Genomic DNA, 13,495 nt, shown 5'->3' with positions numbered 1-13,495 from the left:
GCTGGTAAGAAATTGCAAGAAGGATACGAGTTAACAAAACAATATGCTACAGCAATAAGAAGTTACGGTAAAAGAGGTAGACAAAGATGTAAAGATCAGTTAAAAAAAAAGACAGCTACATCTGTTTCAGAGCAGAGGCATGAACGGGTGGCTTGCTGCCTTTCAAAGCAGAGCCCACGATAATCTTGTTGTAGGAGTCCGACCCAACTCTGTATTGATTCAGGCTCAGAACAGACCTGCTACCACTGTTTATGTTCAATTTGAAGTACTTGAGACTTGTTTCTTTAAAATTAGTGATCCAGCACTAAACGTAGTACAGTGCAGGTCACTAGGTAGCACACTTATTCTTTTTTAAGAGATTATAATTCCATAAAGAGATTTCATGGCTCACAGTGGAGTGTGACGTTGCTGCTAAATTAAATATTTAATCAAGCATGAAGTGCGTTCTGCAGACAACTCTGAGATCTGCGTTGTTTCTTCCCCCTAGCCATTCATTTTTAAAAATGAGAACTGCTTCCCCTCTGCGTTTAAGGTTCAACATAAACCGAGGCATCTGAGCTCCGTCACCACATCAATATTTGATGATTAAGACGGCTTCCAGAAAATGAGACAGAGGGAATGGTGGTTTCAGCTTATTTTAGGCTACACTCTACCACACACGTTTATATTTGCCTGGATTGACACATATGTGCGCAAAATGCATATGTCTAGCAAACCAAGTCATGGCATCCACATACGACCACGCTCCTGAGACGATGCTTGCTAGCACAGAAGGGGTTTTAGGTGGTTTCCCTGTGACCTCAGACATCTACAGCAGCCTGAAAACCCAGCCCAGTGCATCTGCGCCACGCTGCAAAGCGGATGTTCTCCGAAGTGGCAAGACACGCTTTTGGGACCGGTGCCGAGCCGAACTAACGGTGCGTTTTCTATTTGCTCTCTCTCCATAAAGAGCAGCTACCCTCCAGCTAATCTTAGTCTAGTCCTTAAAGCATACTTTCCTTATTTCCAAGCAGCAAGCAAAGAAACCCAAACTTTAGTCGTGTTTTATACAGCAGGACAAGTTACCCCCCGTTGAGCCCCAGTATCCAAATCTAAAAATACACCGAGGCGATTTGGTGGCGTTGCAGACGCCGAGGCAGCCGTGCCGGCCCTCCAGCCCCGGCACGGGCGAGCGTCCCGACCGGAGCCCTATCTCCCCTGCCAAACGCGCGGGGCGGCCTTGAGCTTCTAATCTGCCCGAACACCCTCTTCCCCCACCCATGGAGAAGGGAAAAAATGCTCTTCTCCTTACCAGCAAGCTGAGAATATGCACAAATTCAAAGTTATGTAAACAGCAGATTCTGGGTGTTTTATAGTCGGCACTTGTCCACCTACTAGCTACTGCAGCGCGAACAGGGCAAGCAGCTACGCAGGCCTGTTAAGCCTTGCTTTTCTCCATCAGCGGTTGACACTAGCGTTGTGCTGCATACAACAGGTTTGTCCAATAAAACCTCCAAGATGTAACCAAACCATAAATTCGCATACTAAAATAACTTGCTGCTGGATCCTGATTTACCGCTGTTAAAAATGGCTGCTACAAGAGTCCTGAACTTTGGCATTTTTGTACGATTTCTGTACCTTATATAGGCAGCTTCTTCAAAGGACATAAAATGAGAAGTGACAGAGTTGCATTAACGTTAAACTTGGCTTGTTTCAGTACTGAAAAGTGTAGCATATGCAAAATGGCCGTTATCTAGGAATTATTTTTAGCTGAAACAGAAGGCTTCTTAAGCCACCAAATCAACATGGTAACTGCTTTGAGGGAGCCCTGATTTTGGTGCTGAGCATTATACCGCTAACTATAGACGCTTAAAAATAGCTCAGTACAGATGTGACTTTGCTTTTTCTTTCAAGTAATATTCATCTGTGTACAGCTCATTTTGAATAGTAACTTCACCTTCTATTAATACCAAAGTTCATGCCAAGGAACCGGGGAAAATATAGTATTTTCCAATCACGTTTTGTTAAAATATTTTTTTCCCCCTCAGTCATATTTAAGAAATCTGCACGAACATGCATGTATTTGGAACCTTTTTTTTTTCCTCCTAATTCAGCTCTTCCCCTCCCACCCCCATCTCAGCTCTTTTTTCAAGTAAGCACCTGCAAATTTGACCCAACCTAATCTCCAATTCAGTACATGCTTTTACCAAAATAGAAACATCTTCAGTCTTTCTTGTAAAGTTATGCACTGCATCAACTGCCACCACTTACAACAGTTTGGTACTAAAGCTCTTAAATTCTAATTTACATGCATCGCGAAACAAGCAAAATGCTCACGACTCCATATAAATTTACAAAACCAAAGAAAAAACAGCTTGGGATGAAGAAGTGCAACAAACAGATGTCTCTCTAAGGAAAATCCCAGTAGCTGCCTCTTTGTATTGCCATGCACCTCTCAAAGCAGAGAGACACTCCACCAACGTGACCTACCTACTATCATCAAAATTCTGATTGTTACACAGATGTGCACTGAAAAAGGAATGAACAAAAACAGCATTGGTATAAAGAAAGGCATTTTAAGGCAAAGATCATTTACAGCTTAAACGCTCTCGTAAGAGTCAATCCAGGATCTATTCAGATGCTTTTGCCTTCCGATGTCCTCAGCTGTCATTGAAACAATCATTTTGGGCTAAAACCACCCAGACCCTGCTTTCGGCACCTGGCCGACAGAACTGCCATCCTGCCCGACCCCCTCTTTTGTTCCTGGCCGATTCCCTCCTCTGGTTAATTAAAGATGAAAGTTGCTTGCTGTGTGTTAGAGAGCCGAGAGCATCCTTGACAGAGTTCATTACACTGCAGCACTGGGAACAGCTCAGGAAGACATGGACACAGCGATTAAAACCCACCGCAGATAACGAGATTCAACAAGTAAGGAGGCTTCTAAAGAATCAAGGGAAGCAGCAGGGAGAGGGGTACTTGCACAGAAAGAAAGGTCTCGCTATTAAAACCTTGTATCACTGGACACTACTTTAAATCACACACTGACATTCGTGCTAGACAAAACCTATGACCCTCAAAATTTTTATTCAAATTGTCTCCATAGCAACATGAGGAAGTAAAATATGAAGGCAAAAGGGGGAATTAAGAGGCAGTGGAAAAAAGTGTCTTCCAAAAATAAATATCTAAACAAAAAAGTTTTAATGGGATCATCTGAATTTGAGAGCTTGCTCAATTACTGTATTTAGCTTTATCTTTCCAGTCTAAATTACAGAACGTGCTCTAGAAAGTATTTACAGCCCTACTGTTAATTCCTTAAAGCAAGGCTCAATCCTGACGTATATGAGTACTACACTTAAAAACAGATGGTTACACAGCTGCCAGCTTCTTGTCATACCCAGTAAAAATAATCCTAAAAGGACAAAGAGCTCTTTCTATCTGCCCCAATTGAACTGGTTCTCGCTTTCTTCAAAGCTCTACCTTTGGCCTTTACTCGACAGTGCTATTAATTAAACAGCTGAAAACGAGGCAAGCAGAGGTCAGCTCGGTGCTGCCAACGTCCTCCTTCCACCCACAACGCCGCGGGGCTGCTCACACCGTGCAGGTCTCCACGTTTCCCTCTTCAAACGGCAACATCAGATGCAAACACACAGCTTAACTCCTTCTTCATCCAACCCAGGCGTTAACTGCATATGACTGACAGCTCTTTCACCAAAAACTTGTTTTCTGGAAGTTAAGGCCTCAAATATAATTAAGTGCATTAGTTTAAACTAATCTTTTTATAAGCCACTGCACTGTTTTAAAGTAGGTTCCGCCAAGCCCGAAAACGCTCAAGTTCCAAGAACTGCTCCCGGCTTCGCAGGTACCGCCACATCCACGTCAAAGCCATTACACAAAAGAGCGCAGTAGCTGGGGGCAGCGGAGCGTTTTAAGTTGTTCTGATTAGTTTTGCCACTGTTTGTATTTCCTTGGAGGAGGAAGATAAAATAGAAGAGGAGGCATTTCTAGAGCTTCAGCACATTTACAGGAAAAGTTAGATTTAGATCATTACAAAGGGCACTGCAAAGGGGAAGGAAAGTGTGCACAAGCTTTTTAGCTTTTTTTCTTACAGGCAAAGCTGCCAGCTCGTCTAACAACAACAAATCGGGCACCCTTAAAAGTTGTTTTTCACTCACTTATAATGTTGCCAAACTTTAGTTGCAGATTTTTATCTATGCTTTCATACTGAGCTTTCTGGGAAGTTTAATTCTAAACAAAGAAAAAGAGATGGAAATTGCTCCTTTCTTTATCTCCCAGGACAAAAAGGGTTGCATTTTTCTTCTAAACTTTGATAACAATGTCTTTCTCGCTATGTTTTGTTAGAGTACGATGGAACTAGTGAGACGCATATCACAAGGTAGAATATGGGCAAGAAGATATGTGCTAGGCTTTAATACATACTTAATTCAAGCATTTCCAAAAGCTTTATTGTACCACCACAAAAAAAAAATTACAACTGAGTTCAGATTCTTGATTGAGTTTTAAAGCAGCTACTCATTTTGTCCCCTTCCTTCCTTTTCCTGAGCATCCCAGCACACGGTGCTCAGGATGACTCAATTCTCACACACATGCGGTTCAACAAAAGAGCACATCAACAAGCAGCACATTTACATTGAACTGAACATGAAATTATATTCCTCTTTCTTATGCAGAGCGCCAAAGTTCACACACACCTTTTTGTATTTAAAAGATATATAAATGACATTTTTAAAGTTCACTGAAGTGTTGCATTACTTTAACAGAAAAACTAGCAATTAAATCTCTACATTGTCAGAAACTGGAATGACAGTCTCAAGCTTCTATAAATACCTCCGAGGAGTTCAGTCATCAGAACAAAAGCTAAAGAAATAGGACTCCTAAGTAGAAAAAGATTTTTTGATACTCACAGAAGCTGCACAGGTGTTTAGAATTACATATTAAATAAAGCTTCAGTACATTCCTAACACAAGGCGTTATGAATGGAAAGGCAAGGTGTTGGCAAGGCGCTTCTGCAGGACCCAAGCAAGGTTTCCATGGATTGCTGCACTCAGGACAGTATCACCATCATTACGCTTTCAGCTTCCTTGTTCTACTCAACACTATGGCCTCATAAAATCAGGTTTCACCACCAGCAACACTTTCATCACCTTGCACAGCTATGGGTTTAGCAGTGCTAGAAAATTAAGGGGAAAAAGTTCTTACAGAGAGACAATCCATGTGATCAATGAGCAAATGCTCTTTCCTGGACCACATATGAATTTCACATCTCACTTTCGGAAATCATAGAATCACTCTCAGCTGGAATGGGACAGACATTCAAAACAAATTCCTTGCTTCAGATTACTGGCTTGCTCATACAGTCAAAGAGCTTCCCAAGGCAACTCATACACAAACTTACCCCTTGGCTTCCTTGAAACTGGATTACTGGTTTTGATGTCACAGCATCCTACAAAAACAAGAAAGAAAGATTAGCTTAGAGAAATCAAAAGCTCCAACATTCACTGCCAAAAAATGCTCAGCTTGGTTTTTTCACCTATACTTTTTCCTCTTTATTTTAAGGGGGAAGGTTCTAGGAAACATGCAGAATTCCAAGTCAGAAAACATAAACACTCCTGAAATAGTGATTTGTACCTAAAAAGGGATAAAACTGTTGTTTTACCACTGGTTACACTAATCACTCTTTAAAAAAAAAAAAAAAACAAAAAAAAACAAAAAAAAACACCCACACTTCAGGGAGAGGGAAAAAAAAGCAGACCACCTCCGTATCATTTCAGTTTCAGTTCCTTCCTGACCCCTAAGCCCTGTTTCCAGCACACAATACATCAGCTGTCTATCTTCGGTGCTTACGTAACTTATGAGTTAAACAGTGGATGTTTGAGGGAAAATTTTATTACAATTCTAGGTCTGAGCAGGCACTACGCAAATTTTTTTCCAACAGAAACTTGGCAATTCTTTGGAAAAGCAAACTGCAACTGCATTGCAAAACACTGTTTTCACATTGCCCATTTCAAGAATCAGTCTTTTCCTTTATACTAATGTGCTTGCATTTGGGGAAGTCACACTACCGTTAAGTTTAAATCACTGTCTGCTCAGGGCAGAAACACAACTGAATGCAATTATTCAGTCTTTTTGCCAAAAGACTAAAGCCTAGTCTTTAGCACTGCTTTACTAGGATTCTGCGACAATCATGAAGGCTTTCAAATTCAAACTCACATTTGAGGTTTCAACTCTAGGGAAAGAGAATTTATGAAATCCAAGTCACACTAAGATAAACAGTTGTTTTGTTTTAATTTCACAAGTATCATGACTGTGTTGGTTTTATTTCCTAAGCCACGGAAAGCGTTCCAAGAAACACTGCGAGACATGTTGCTGCAGCACAGCAGTTGTGCTCCACGGGGTGGGAAAACACGCTTCACGGGGGTAACGTTTTGAATCCTCCAGAAGACAGAAGCATTTATGAATAGCTTGATATGTCATTTAGAAACGGACACTTCTCCATATAAACCAGAGGCATTTTCACAGGTAAAACGCTAAGAAGAGTTTCCATGAGAAAGTTGGGGCAGTACACGTGTACCGGCCTTTTTGAAGTCGCATTGCCTGCGCTTCTTATAACGAATCATGCCGATTTGCACAGAAACAGACATTTACGTCTAGCAGCAAAAGCGTTAACAGCCTGAAAGCCCATAAGTTTATCGCCATCTCTTGTAAGACCTTTCCATGCAAAGACTTTCAGCCCAAGAGTGAAGAATCTAAGCCACAAAAGTTCACATTAACAGAAAAAAATGTCACTAGCAAGAAAAATCTTTTACCACAGATGAATAAGCTCACAATAAGACAAAGTCTTTGGTGCCTTTTAAGAGCCTATCTAATACAATTCGAAAGCTCTGCATCACACCCAAAGTTGTTAGATCTATACATTTATGACTGAGTAAAGTAAGAATATGCTTGACGTTGACAGCACTCACTGTGTTGTATACTGAATTTTGCAGGCATGAAATAACCTTTCTGAAGAAACAACAACTTCTTGCTCTTCGTACAGAGATCACTAAATTCCTTGAGTGCCACGACATTGCATACCACAGCACACTGTTCATAGACAGACTGGCCAGCTTTTTGTTCATGGTGTCAGCATGTACTGTGCAACGTGCCCATAAATTCATACGAACGTACTTCAGAGAACAAGAATTTGAAGACATGTAAAAAATTTTGTATTAAAAAAATCTGAGTAAGTATCTTATATTGCTAATTACAAATTCATGAAGTTCTGCAATTAAATCTGGAGAATTACCTAAGCGGAATAAAAAAAGATAGGAAGTGTGTAAGTGGAATAACAAAGCAGCAACAATGTAGAAGGACTGCTATACAAATCAGGACAAGCTTTAACTGCAGAACCTACAGATTCACTAATCTGCTTACAAAATGGTTTGAAATTGAGTGTGTAATCTCAAACTTAAAGATTAGGGCTCATGCAAGTTAAATGGAAAACTTTAGCATTGCTTTATCTCGCTGCACTCCTGAAATGCTCTATTTCTACTTCACTTTCTGTGCCTAGAGGCTGCTGCTGCTTGCGATCTGCTGCACAGGAATACCAGCGAAACGGCTCCCCGCTGCACTTAACACAAGGTACCGCATGGAAGTGCCGGCCACCGGAGACCCTTGCGCAGCCTGAGCACTGCTTCTGTACGGAGACGGCGAGGACGCAAGCAGGGTCCTTGCTCCTCTTAGCAGCATCGCTCCTGCATGTGCAGCTCTCCCCTCCTGCAGAGGCCCAGCTCCTCGGCTAACGGCTGCATGCTGGAGAAGGCTCAGGGAAAAAAAAACCACACATGCATCCCCTAATATGATTAAGGATATGAATTTAAGTGCTTTCATTAGATGAAATTAAATTCCTGGGTGGACACCTTCATTCGGAATAAAAGCAAACAGATGAATTACGCTGAACTGAATTAAAACCGTATTTCAATTTATATCTTGAGCTCATTTGGATTAACTTTCTTGAATGCTCTAGTATGAGCAAACCCCAAAGCCAAAGCGTTCTTGCTACCATTTCCAAAAACCTTCACCATCTTCTGAAGAGTCATCTCATTCTTCTTCCCCAGTAAAACCAGAACAGTTAACTTCCCTCGTTCGCTTTCCTAGAAATGCCATACCATCCACCTTCGGTGGCGACTAATGCGTTCTTTCCCCTGCTTCTGTATTTCCTTCTAATAAAAAAATATATACACACATACATGTATATAGCTTCTTTATTTTAGAAAGCCAGTTGCCCTGCTGTATTGCAGTAGTCCTGCAAGTACAAGTCGACCTTTTGCAGAGCACCAAGTCGCAGGGTTCAGCAAATCTTTGGTAAATCCAGAAGCCTGATGAAACTTTGGTTCTCGGTTCAATTACGAGGCGAAACAAGCCTGACAAATCAGTCTGCAACTCGGCCACCTGCGCGGCCTAATCAGCTTACGCGGGAACAAAGCTAACACGGATCCAAGAACAACAACTGGAAGATGAATAGGATGACGACAAAAATCATACTGCTATTTTTTTAAAGCAAGAATGCAGCAGCTCAAGTGTTATAAGCCAGACACCTCTCGGTTTCACATGTTTCCCGACACCCGGCCAGGTACAAAATACTTATCTCTGCAATTAACACATTTCTCCGTAACTTTGACAGTATTTTATACTATCCAAACATGAACGAGCATGGTTGTTGGGACACGCAGAACCGGAGAACAAGCAATGCCATGCAAGAAGAATTATTATTTCTAAACGATATATAGCAAGAGTAGGCAACTAAGACTCATTAATAATTACACGTTGTCTGTTCTGCGATCGCTGTTGTTTCAACAGAAGGCTTTTCTGATACATAGATTGAAAGATTATCAATTACTAATGTCCAAAATCTCTTCAGGAATAACTTCCAGTGGTAAAACCAGTACTTTCAGATATCATAAGACTAAACCAAAACCAACAACCCAAGCCCGAACCCCAGCAAAACAACTGTCTTTTATTAGCACTTCGTTATGCTCACCCTCCTTCTCTAGCTTCTTTGAGCTAGGAGAGCTAGAAACACTTAATATATATTCCTAAAGCTGATAAAAGCATAGCAACGCGCTAACAGCTACTTCCCATTAAATATTCTAGATCTGGCAAATGGAAGCTCGAGTAAAGAGTAAGAGGAATTTAAATTTCCAACAGGGGAAAAAAAAAAAGCAATGCTACTTTTGTAGATTTAAAAATGGATTTAATGGCTACTCCCCCCATCTCTTACATAAGACTACAGTTACTTCCAGTCTCGCATATTCAGAAGTAAAAGCTTTTCTTCCAAGCAGTAATACGATACTAAGTAATAGTAGGAACACCAGGATGTAGAAAATATTTGCACTTCAGAATGGCAATAAAAGCCACAAAAGTTAATGTAAAACTATTCAAATATTTTAATAGGTACAATCAGGCAAAGCTGGCATGAGGTTTTAAAAGCATCAAGTGGAAAAACCTGATGCGATATTCCTCCATAGGAGCAGGAAGGTAAGCGTCACAGTCCATCCTACAAAGCAAATCTGAACGCGGCACTTGGCGAGCAGAAGCTGCACAGCAAGCAGCTCAACGGCGAAGGAGAGGATGGTTCAGACATTTGAAATGCTCAGGTCAAGTAACCAGCTGGAAACCTCCCCGTTTCTTCGGGGAAATGCAAGTAATTAAAGAATACGTTGTTTCGAGAAGTTCTGTTATGCATTTACGGGAATTTATACCAGAGGCAGTGTTACATGGAAAATATTGGCCTATACTTAGTATTGGTATATTTGTCTATTTTCTTGGATGTTGAGAGTCACAAGCGCAGAGCAAACAGAGTAAATGAAAGCTTATCCTTATTTATGTTGGAACAAGAGAATTATTTTCAGAATGTAAAGCTTCTTGCAAACATTTAAAATTAGTAGCAAGAATTCCAATAAATATACACAGCGACTATAAAATCATGCTAACCCCAAGGCCACCAATGACCATTTTCATCTATCATACATACGAAGTCGGAAGCCAGCTGCAAAGATAAGGAAAAACAGAAATTGCTTAAAATTCATCCATTTCACACTAATATGCCAAACTCATTGAGGTTCCTCTTTAATTCTTTGGTTATGACTAGTTTATAGTTCTTTTATCCATGCAGTATGGTCCAAATATATTCCCTCCCCGACTTCACTTCTCAATACAGCTGGGGAGTGGTGAAAGAAAGCAAGCAAGCAAGCTCAGTTCAGGCAGACCTGAATGCTTGTGAGAACTTGCACTGCAGACCTGAACAGAGCATCTTAAGGATTTAGGTTTCCACTTACACTTTGTTTTAAATGCATCACACAGACTCGGGAAAGCAAGAGACCAAAACAAAGCAAATATATCCAGCGTCTAGTTGTGACAGACTCTCAAGGGACCTATACATCAGAGTCCCAAAGTTCATTAGAAGTAACAAAATATATAAATCCCAGTGGAAATACCTTTGAATACACCCTCGACAACTTTAAACGAGGGGGGCACGGGGGATGTCGAGTTTACTAGCAGTCAATTAGCAGAAGTTGGCCTCCCGAGAGGCGAGCACCGCGCAGGCGGTAGCGGCAGCAGACTTCTCGCAGGACTTTTCAACGCTTCTATTTACCTATCGCATACACGGCAGTAAAAAGCTTTCTGAATATCTTTATTATGTAACATCTATTAGTTGCAGAATTAAAACACTTTCTGCAATACACTCTGCATCAGCAATTTGAGGCCTCCTAACAGTCTCAGCTGAGGACGCTAACAGGCTGCAGATGGAGTCAAGCCTGCGGAGAATTTAAAGCGATAGATTCAGCCTAGTTTGCGCTGACCTAACCTGCAAAGCCTCCCAGAGCTTTTTACCCTACGCATACCTCAGAGTCAAGTTACTAGTCATCTTATTCAAATCCAATGTTCTCGGGGAAACAGTCTTGGAAATCCTACAAACACTGAAGCAAAAGTTGAGCGCTCTACTTGAAAGAGAAGGAGAGAGAAGTGTCACCAGCCGCTTCATGGGCCCCCAGCATCGGCACCGCCTGCTCGGGCGGCCGTCCCGGGGCTGACCCGCGCAGGCGTCCCTCCGCTTGCCCTTTCCGGTATTACCCGTTCAGTACGCCGGTGCAGGAAGCGTTGCCAAACGACGAAGGCATATCTTTCCCCCTCCTGCACCCTCCTTCCCGCTCCCCAACATTAAAAAGGGTGTTTATTTGGAAGGAAAAGTAAATACTCAAGCTTTTAATACAAATCATTAGAAAAAAGTGCTTTTGATGAAGGCTTAAGAGGTGGAGGCTTAGCAGTTACTTTGAGAACTGCATTCTGTATTTATCATAAACTATGGGTTCCCCAAGACCATTAATGCATGCAAATTATCACTGCAATATTAAACACCTACAAACTCTAGCCATAACACAGTACAAGCAGCAATAAAATGATAAAGGGCTATGTTAGTCAAAATGCTAAGCCATGTATTTTAAAGTTTAAATTGCTAAACTGCAAAAAATATACCAACTTCCTTGTTTATAACTGCATCATTTTAACTTGGCTATTACAGCACAAATGTCACTTCCTCAGTAATCTAACTTTTCAGGCTCAAAACCAAGAGGGCCCTATAACATAGAAAACTGAAATTTTCTATTTAAAATGTTAGCACAAAGCTTAAAAATCTGACACTCCTGAAACCGTGGCTCTGTGATAATTTCACTTTTCACAGCTACTTCACCAGAAAGCACCGCAAGCAGACAAACTTTTACATCGCTGCATAGCCTGAACATCAGGGATGCCAGCCCACTCGAAACAGAGAAAACAGCTACCTCTGGGCAAGTTTAGAGAATAAAACACATGATTAAGGTAAAAAAACATAGCTTAATCGAAAGGCTTTGTGCATGCAATGTAAAGCGGAAACTCAGTCCCTAAATGGACAATAGCCTGAATCAGCAAACGAGAAAGCAATTAAACTCCACTGTCATCAAGATGTCACCCCACAGGCACGAGAGCTGAGCTAGCCATGGAGTCTGCTCGCTCACGCATGCCTGGTTATTCTGATCTCTCCTAATCCAGGTTAAAAAGATCTTATTGAACAAAGTGCCATGTATTTGTTGATATGATTCTTAGCTGCAGAATTCATTTGGAAACTTAAACTGAAACGACCGAGCACCGCTTCCCCACGCTGCAGCGTGTGGACAAGGCACAAAACCTCAGTATACTTCCCTGCTGCACAGCAGTTTTAAAAAAGACACAAGAAAGTTTTCACTAAAGAGGAACTAGGGGAAAGGAGATACTGAGAAATGCTATAAGCGGAGCCAACCGGCCTACCCCAACGCCTGCTCCACCACCCCCAAAACTCAGATGACCGCATGACAGCTAACCGAGCCTGATGCTTGCCAGCTGCACGGTGACAGTACACGGCTTCAGTACATGGCTGTTTGCTACCATTTTTCCTGTTGCACTAGGGGAGCAGTCATGCAGTTCTTCAAGTCCCATCTTTCCTTTGTATCATTTGCCCAGAGCATGAAGCCCTTCCTTGGCGGGACCCATCTTTGAAGCCCTTCCTTGGCGGGACCCATCTTTGAAGCCCTTCCTTGGCGGGACCCATCTTTGAAGCCCTTCCTTGGCGGGACCCATCTTTGAAGCCCTTCCTTGGCGGGACCCATCTTTGAAGCCCTTCCTTGGCGGGACCCATCTTTGAAGCCCTTCCTTGGCGGGACCCATCTTTGAAGCCCTGTTGTGACGCACGGGCTCCATGGCACTAGTAAGCAATCCGAACAAAACGCAGTCCAGTTACAACACTTTACATACAGGATAGTTAAAGTTTCTGTTAAGTTTTATGCTCAAGCCCAGTGAAAACTCTTCTAGTTTCAACCGGGTCACTTCAGCGAACCTTCCCAGACATGCCTCAAAGGAATCTTTGCTTCCTAGTGCAGAACCATACTGTGTTTTTACTTATCTTCTATGTTCAAAAATTAGCCTTTAAACTCCAAAAGAACAGATGTCTCTGACACAAAATGACATTTGGATCATCTTTAACACCAGACGGCAAATATTGTACAAGGTAAAGAAAGCTCCGACTCACCACATGCAGGGAAAAATCCTGGGACAAACCACACGTTGCTTGCGATCATTAAGCCAAGATGTTTGGCTAGCACAAGATACAGTAGTTTTCCACTAGGAAAAAAAGCTACACATATACACAATTTGGACATGCTTTCAGAAAGAAAATTACAAAGAGGATCAATTCCTTAGAGAAACAGTTACTAAGTTAAAATACTTTTATTTAGCATATGCTGGCTGCTATGTACCTAATGCATCTTCCAAAGCATGGCTATTCTGATCATGGTAAAACAGCCTACCCAGTCTGGCTGTGGAAGGACCTCTAGGACAAACAGGTTACAATATCTATCATACCCCTTGCCAAGGGCAGCAACCACCAAATGACTTCTTGCAATCCCCCTTCCCAAATTTCTACATCAATTCAAATGACCTGCTAACTATT

General features: G+C 41.7%; 1 protein-coding gene across 1 annotated transcript in view; it reads right to left on the bottom strand.

Annotated features, from left to right (window-relative positions):
- Positions 1–13,495, bottom strand: part of ELL (elongation factor for RNA polymerase II) — a 56,266-nt gene that overhangs the window by 24,624 nt on the left and 18,147 nt on the right. The window contains exon 2 of the mRNA XM_026119532.2: positions 5,393–5,440. Within this exon, the coding sequence (XP_025975317.2) occupies positions 5,393–5,440 (48 nt within the window). The remainder of the gene's footprint in view (positions 1–5,392; positions 5,441–13,495) is intronic.

The sequence above is a fragment of the Dromaius novaehollandiae genome, chromosome 25 (genome assembly GCF_036370855.1).
Source record: "Dromaius novaehollandiae isolate bDroNov1 chromosome 25, bDroNov1.hap1, whole genome shotgun sequence".
In the NCBI taxonomy this organism is placed as follows: Eukaryota; Metazoa; Chordata; class Aves; order Casuariiformes; family Dromaiidae; genus Dromaius; species Dromaius novaehollandiae.
This window is presented reverse-complemented; position numbering and strand designations above follow the sequence as displayed.